The sequence below is a fragment of the Phoenix dactylifera genome, chromosome 13, assembly GCF_009389715.1.
Source record: "Phoenix dactylifera cultivar Barhee BC4 chromosome 13, palm_55x_up_171113_PBpolish2nd_filt_p, whole genome shotgun sequence".
Lineage (NCBI taxonomy): Eukaryota > Viridiplantae > Streptophyta > Magnoliopsida > Arecales > Arecaceae > Phoenix > Phoenix dactylifera.
Genome location: NC_052404.1, coordinates 8811936 through 8819829, shown reverse-complemented (window position 1 = coordinate 8819829; position 7894 = coordinate 8811936). Strand labels below are relative to the sequence as shown.

General features: G+C 36.1%; 1 protein-coding gene across 4 annotated transcripts in view; it reads right to left on the bottom strand.

Annotated features, from left to right (window-relative positions):
- Positions 1 to 612: 612 nt before the first annotated feature.
- LOC113460917 overlaps positions 613 to 7894 on the bottom strand; it is a 28994-nt gene continuing 21712 nt past the window's right edge. Inside the window, exons 12-20 of one of the 4 annotated variants that reach the window (XM_039132976.1) lie at positions 5644 to 5809; positions 5524 to 5561; positions 2630 to 2702; positions 2453 to 2557; positions 2336 to 2361; positions 1617 to 2201; positions 1271 to 1436; positions 1088 to 1137; positions 613 to 995 (exon numbers count right to left, since the gene is read on the bottom strand). In XM_039132976.1, coding sequence (XP_038988904.1) covers positions 787 to 995; positions 1088 to 1137; positions 1271 to 1436; positions 1617 to 2201; positions 2336 to 2361; positions 2453 to 2557; positions 2630 to 2702; positions 5524 to 5561; positions 5644 to 5809 — 1418 coding nt within the window. In that variant the 3' untranslated portion in view covers positions 613 to 786. Of the gene's footprint in view, positions 996 to 1087; positions 1138 to 1270; positions 2202 to 2335; positions 2362 to 2452; positions 2558 to 2629; positions 2703 to 5523; positions 5562 to 5643; positions 5810 to 7894 lie in introns of all 4 variants that reach the window. The other 3 variants (XM_039132977.1, XM_039132975.1, XM_039132978.1) reach the window with 3 other exon arrangements.

Sequence of the window (7894 nt, the reverse complement as noted above, 5' to 3'; positions counted from 1 at the left end):
ATAAAACCTCCTCCCATACAGATCTAGGCTATCTTATTCCATAACTCTATAGCTTCACATAGGCAGTCTTGAAACATGTTTACCCATGAACATACCTTTTTGTTTGCTTTCTGCTGCAGGGCCATGCAACAGATCACATAAACTGCAGATTCAATTTGTAGGAACATCCAGATCTAAGCCATCTTAATCTGTTTTGATTTTTGATACGTAAGTGGAATTGTAGGAATGATTCAAGTTGATCATTACAAAAGTTTTGTTGAGCATCTGTTGAATCTTTAATCGGTGATGCTTTAGGCTTTGCTGTTTCAAGTAACAAAAAATTCTCATCTTCTTTCTTGGAGATATTGTTACCATCCTCCAATCTTTACAAGCATGGAATTAAGCACTTACTGTAAATGTCCCTGCTCCTGTACCTGAATTTGCGCCTTCAACCACTACCAATTCTGGTTAATCAGGGTCGAGACCTATCCAGAGCAGATGGTGACCAAGTTGCCCCGTCTCAGAGATTGGTAAGCATATTTAATACATAAAACATACGGGAACAGTTTAGAGATATATATTCTCAGAAAGGATTATTTAAGTAGTATAAGCAGAAAGAATGCTCCATTCATGTTCAGAAGGGCAGCAGTAAAGTATGTTGTCATTAAGAACATTAGTGATGCTTCATTTAAGACACCATAGTTTATTAACTGTCACTTCCAGTCAGCTGAGCAAGGGAGGACTTTGGAAATGTAATAAGTATCCTAAAAATGAGCCTATCACCATGCTAATCATCAACAATATAGCCTAACAGGTCTTTTCACCAAATTGATGCACAAAAGGCAATTCGCGTACTTTTTTCCCGTCATCCTTTCCTGATGCTTCCATGAGTACCTTCTGGACACACATAAGTTGAAGAACGTAACTTTCATGCATCACCTGGTAAGATGTGTCAGTTTTGTTGCCTCCCATTTTCACAAAACTTTTTTCAGGTCCCAACTTTTCTTTCATAGGGTCTGCAAAAATCATATAACCATAAAAAGAAAACTCACAGAAGACATTTCAAAGAAAGGGTGTACAAAATAAAGGATGAATAGGGAACGACAACCTCTGTTGCTCACTTCATATTGAACTGGACACCGACCATCAGAGAGATCTCTGACGAAGTATTGTAGGACACAGGTGAGATCATTAGTCCAATACTATAACAGATCTTTCTCCGGGAGAGTCGGAAATTAGATCATAGAGGTGCAGGAAAAGAAGACCTTCAGGGGGAGAAGACAATACTTACGACTTCTCATCAATACAGCTCCTTTTAAGATGCAAAGGAAGTTCCTCCGTGGGCAATGCAGTCTCACCAGCTTCCTCAAAAGGATTTCTGGTTTTTGGACCATCAAGCAGTTCTTCATATTTTGATTCCTCATGTTCACTGCAACTGTCCTTGCAATCTGCAACAGCTACAGTTTCACCACTTAGTGAGTTTAAAGAATAATTTTTGATGGATATTTTGTTTTCGGACTCCTCAAAATATCTGTTTTGGTCACCATTATCCTTGTCAGCATTCCTTTGACCTGATGAATCAGGCATTTGAATATCTATATGAAAATTCTTAGCAGAAGATAAATATGGAAAATAACCTGCGCCCAATGGATGTGCTTCTGACTTCTGGAACTGAATACCAGGGGCTGATAGTTGTTCTACATTTTCACAATTGAAGTTGCTAGAAGGTTCACATTCAGAAGGAACTTTTGATTCGGATCTCCTTTGGATCAAATCTGCAGTAGGATTTAATTTTGGAACAGGAAAAAGGTCGAACAGTTTGTCTTCATGCAAAATGTTGCAGTCAAAGGATGCGGTATTTGTTTCTGTAGAACTTTTGGGACAGGAAGGGGCAAGGGAAGCCTCATTAGCTGGTCTGCGCTCATTCTTGAACAAGGAAATGCGATTTGGTTCTAAAATTCCCTGATGGGAAGAGGCCTTTTCTGAGCAATAACCTGCTTTCAAACTCAATTGATTTGATATGCTTTTATCGTTCTCCATTCCTGCCAGATTCCTTTCTCCAGAAGCTCTACCAAGGCTTGTACAAATCATTTCATCTTCCAAAACTTTCTCTAAATTATACTTCTTATCAAAGCTCATATGAAGCTCATCCAAGTGATTTATCTTGCAATCTTTCAGTTTCATTTGGTCAGATCTTAAGCCATTACTTCTTTCTTCCCTCACTGCAAATAACATGATGTTAATGGCAAAAGGAAGCTTTCCTTTCTTTTGTTTTTCTTTGTTTTTGCAAGAATCATGCCAAAATGAAATTTTAACTTTGCAAATCAGAATTTTATGATCGCAAATCATGAATAACCTGCAGCTGATGAACATGACTCTTCACTGTAAGTTCAAGTAAATTAAAGAAATAGGATTAGAATCTGAAAGTGAATGTACAAGAAAGGAAAAATCAAAAGGAGATCCAAAACCTCACCTCAACAAACTCATGCTATCCTTCGAGTCCTCTGTTTTCAAAAAAGACCAAGCAGGTGGATCAAACATGCTGTCCAAATTCGATCTCTCTTTAAGTACAGGGTACCTGATCATCACATGTATCAGTACTAGCAACCATCTTCATACAATAATGCAAACAGCACCATGTGAGAGGTACCTGTCCTGGTCAAAAGCTAAAAAGTCATACTCCTTTTCTGATGTTGAATAACTGAAATAAGGGGAAGATGGTGCTGATATCAAACAGCAAAGGACCAACATCAATCAAAAGATTAGATTAGAAAAAACATGTCTGGTTAGAATATGTACAATCAAATAGCAGTAAGTAATATAATAATAACCTATTAAATATCCACCTTTTGGTGTCCAAGAACAAAAATTTTGAAAAGCAAAAAGGACTAAAAGTGCTCGACATTTCTTAGACAACTATCAGCAAACTAAATGTTTATGGAACTGTAACAAACAAAAACTTTGGCATCCAGTTTATTTAAAAATGAAGATTTATGCCAAAATTTATACAAGAAATATCTGGCAAAACAGAAGCAAGAGGCATTGAGATCTAGCTATTGACTACGGAGTTGATTGGGGAATGATTTGCTATAAATTGCTCATTAGACTATGCCAGGCAGTATTGGACATTGCTGCAACATAAAGACATTTTGGTCTTCCTAATGCAAGCATAACAACTTCCATTTCTCTGCACAGATTAAACAGCATTTAAAGCATTTATGTCCCACTTTCTTGAGACAGTAATAACATAGGCATCGTTGGATCATTAGGGTAGAATCAGTATATCAGCTATTCTGATTATAGCTACTCAGACTAGAGCAAGATGACTGCACACATATACTTGCAAGTATAATCTCTTCATTATTGGGGCAAGAGCATTGTGACTGCATACATGTGTGGGTAGCAAACAAGCGAATGCCACAAAAAAGCAGGCTTCGAATAATGGGCTAAGATCTCAACATAAGATCAATCTATCTAAAAGTTATTTACAGTTAAGTACAAACATGAAAATATCACCCAGTTGCGAGTAATTCCATAATGTATAAAATGCTTGCTAGTCCAAGGCATGAAAATGCAGTCTTTGCTATAAATCAAGCCTGAATATTAATCTTTCAAAGAAAGCTACTACTTCGATTGGAGTTTAATTTGCCGAAGCCTAGTGTTTGAGCTACTCTCGGGCTAAAACCTTCTCAAGCTTGTGTTTTATTAATTGAGAGTACCTTAAAACACTCAATGCAGATATTCTTGTCCAACTTTTAGATCAAGGTTATGCTTCCTCCTGTCACATTTAATTCCTTTTCTATATGTTGCTCCTCCTGTTGCTCTCCAAAGAGTGTTTATTGTAGAAACACAGTCCATAGTAAGGAAATTCGCCCTACTAACTAAACAAGCTACACTAAATTTACGCCCTTTGAACCTTTGATGGATTTGAGGTATCCAGCCAAATTGTTTCAAGCTATATTTGGAAAATATGTCAAATAACTCCAGTAGATTCACCAGTACCTTCAGATCCAACAGTCTCCATATAGGCTCTTGACAAACAAAATAGGTATATGATAATATAAGCTAATTACACACCTAAAACATATTAAGGTCTCGACTAAGAGTTCAACGTACAAATGTGCAAAACAAAGTGCACATTCTAAATGTAAGAAGGAAGACGTTGGAGTAAAAGCTAACGTTTGCACATATATTATAGCAGTAATCTGTGTGCACAAACTACATTTGAAATTTAACAGTTTTTGAATATAACCCTCCCATTATAGATTCATTGCATAAAAGATCCCTCTTCTACATATTCGCATATCAGGATATCTTTTATCCCAGAGATAAACCAATAGGGACCCAAATTAACTTTTGATTAGCCATAATAAAATATTTGTCAAGCTTCTCCCGACTACTACTCTCAGTTGGCCCTTTGGAGCTTCTAGCTGGTAAATTATGCCTCAACACCATTGTCTCATAATTCAAGGTAGAATCAAGATCTTAAGTCTAGAAAAAGTGGGGACAAGGAGCTCAAATTCAATGACAAGGTATCAAGAAGCACAAGCAGCACACTAGCTAGAAGAACCTAAGGGTCAAACAAGGGTAGAAATGGCAAAAAGTGCAGAAACTATTCTATTGTGATTGATGAGAAGTTAACTTCAGTCTTCAAGAGGAATTTCTGAGATAAGAGAGGTCTTGATCTGCAAATATATAAATGGAGGTTTATAAGGAAGGGGTTATATGCAAAACCCATAATCTAAAAATGTTGAATTTGAGATCAGACATGTCATCCAGGTATCATAGAAAATGGCACAAAGGAAACCGGTGCAGCATTGATGAGATGTATCTTGAATAAGGAAAAAAAAGCTGATAGCATTTGAACATGAAGAGAAGATGAACATCAGAAAGTGAGACCTAGCATGGTTCAGATAAAACTATCATGTGCCAGAAGTTGGCCTCAAAGGCTACCTGATGAGAAACTACACAAGGAAAGCCCATAAACAATGATCTGGTGCTATGGTTTTCTTAGTTTCTTTAATCATTTTTTTATAGTTATAACAGACCAATGAAATGCTGTATTCATAAACATTCCCAGCAATATTATTACAGCTAATACAATGGCAGGCTTGTACACAAGTTAATCAGAAATTTGAAAGTATAAAGGTATATAACTTGTAAAAGAGAAACCAACAAATAATGGACAGAAACAATCTGGGATGATTTGTCATATATTATTCAAATTTCAAAATAGCAAAAAGTCTAGATGCTTATTCAATGATACATAGTGTTTAAGTGGTTATTTGCCATTTATAGTCCGCATTTTTTTTTCCAGCGATTGCAGTGGTCATTTGCCATCACCCAAGAATGAACCCAAAAACTCTCCTATGGAGAGTTTGTTGCAAAACCAGCTGAGCAAACAGCTGTTGGCTATAGTCAGTAATATTTCAAAAACATTGTTCAGAATGTGAAACACTTGAAGATCAGTTCAAGAACATAAAGAAACACAACTACATCCGGAGCCAGCAATGTTACACCAACTTAGCTAAGAATGTAAAACACCTGAAGTGTCTGATCTTTTATGTGCTTCCACTGCAGTCCTACAAAATAAAACATTTTAGTTAGTACATTGTTGGTCATTAGTCATTATAGCTATATGAAGCTATATTTGTGAAAAGCAACCTTTTTTTCAGAAAATAGTTATCTCCAAAGCCATAGTCATATATTTCAGAACTTTTAGAATTGGGGCAAATGGAAGGATAGCCATCAGAACAGAATGGTGTCTTCTTCCATAGCACATCATACTTCCCTCCATCAAGGAAATCATCATCTAAGACATCAGATCTGGCTGACAAACATGCTGAAACAGTAAGATTCTGATCTATGAAGTTTGTCTTAGATATTATAAGAAAACATGGGTGCCAAAAAAAGTTTTAATACAACAAATTCATGCAATGTTCCATAGACCAAAGAGTACCCTGATTTCCTATCTGAAGACAAGCTTCAATGAATCTGCTATTTTAAAAGCTGTAACATAACAGTGCAGGAATGCAGCCAACACATTCACCAACTATTTAGCATAGATTATGTTTTCAGCAATATTTAAGTACAAAAATATAAGAATGAATGTCAAAACGATTGACCCTATAACTTGCAAAGTTTAAAATTATTACAACATTCATAGGCATGCAGCATACAGAAAACAGTCATCATTCAATCAATAAACATCAAGAAATGGTTAACTACTTGAAACATAATAATACATAATTATGTTCATAATTTGCAGCCTTTAGGCTCATTGCCTTGCCAATATTATCAAAAATGATTACTTAAATGTTTAACCAGTCGCTTAAATAGCTAATATGGTGTTGAGCCATTTATCTGTTATCTGTTCAAATCTTAAAGCATCAGCTGATTAGGAACCTAATGGGTATTTTGGGTAATTCTTGAGTTCGATTTTAAACTATTTTTGTGTTGGTTTTGGAGACATGAGTTTCATAGGACAATTCTAGGACAATTCTCAAGGCATTAGAAGTATAATTAGAAAGTTTTAGTGTCCAGATACAGGTTGTCTCGTAGAGTTCAAACTTCATTAGGTTCTCTTTTCATTGTTCTCCCTTCATCTTTTGTGCTTCCAAGTCGTTATATGTAATGGTCTTAGTGTCCTGAACTCCTGATATAGGGTGTTCCCATGGAGTTCGAACTTCATGAGTTTTCCTTGTTTCCTACTTCTCTCTTCACTTTTTCTTTTTCCAAGCATTTTATGTAATGGTTAGTTAATCTTTTCTTAAGTCTTAATGGGAGCACTTGTCACCTAAAATGGAGGTTGTTTCCTTGTGTTCATAAGCACTTACCTGTCTCCTTAGGAGAAGCGAATTATTTCCTTTGAATGCCTTATACAAGGACTTTATTAGGGTCTCTAAGGGACACTCTCCCAGTATTACTCGAGTTGCAGAGGGACAATGTACTGAGCTGTTCATGAGCAGCTTGTTTTAGCTTAGAATTCAGCTCATTCAATGTTGTTCAGTCACAAATCAAGCCAGATCAAAGGTATTCTAAAAAAGTGGAACCTAAACAGTGGCTGCAGCTGGGAGGGATGACTGTGATAAGAGCGAGACTAGGTCAATCTTGAACATTCTCCTACTATAAACAAGTAGAGCCCAAATAGCAAATATTCGACTTTGTCGGGCTGGCTTATCTGTTGCTAGGGCTGCAAATGGATTGGGTTGACCGACAAACCAACTTAGTCCCAACCCAATCCATTTTTGAAGATCTATGGGGCGGGTTGGGGTTAAAAATTGGACTCAATTTGAAAACTAGGTGGGATTTGGGTATTGTGACATCTAACACAAGCTGACTTGACCTAATCTGCATGTCATCTAGGTCTACATTGGGTTAAGAAAAAAATATCTCGAACGACTCAGATCCAGTCCAGCCTGACATGAAAACCTTAATCATATAACATCGTTTCTCCTCCCTATATGTATTTTCCAATTCATCCAGTGAGCCTTGACCAAAATTGATTCCTTTTTCTTCATCCAAATAGCCCCATCTCCTCTCACTTACTCTCATTTAATTATATTTAAATGTTTATTGCTTATTTTGGTGTTTATATTGTTCTAGAATATATTAATATTTATTCTTTAAAATTGTAGTTTGTAAATTTGTATTAAGAACGATAATTATCTTAGGTCAAATTTAAAACTTTTTGAATGAAAACTCATGTTTAATTTGGCATTTTTTACTATTTTTAATGATTTTTATTTGATTATAAATTATTATATTTTTAGCTATAAAAGGATAGCTAAATGCTTGACCCAAACTGCAAATCCAAGCAGACCTAGTGGACACCCGAACCCAAACATTTCGGATTGGGTCTAGGTTGTGCTTGACCTTGACCCAACCCGAATGACCTATTGGATCTAAAATATTT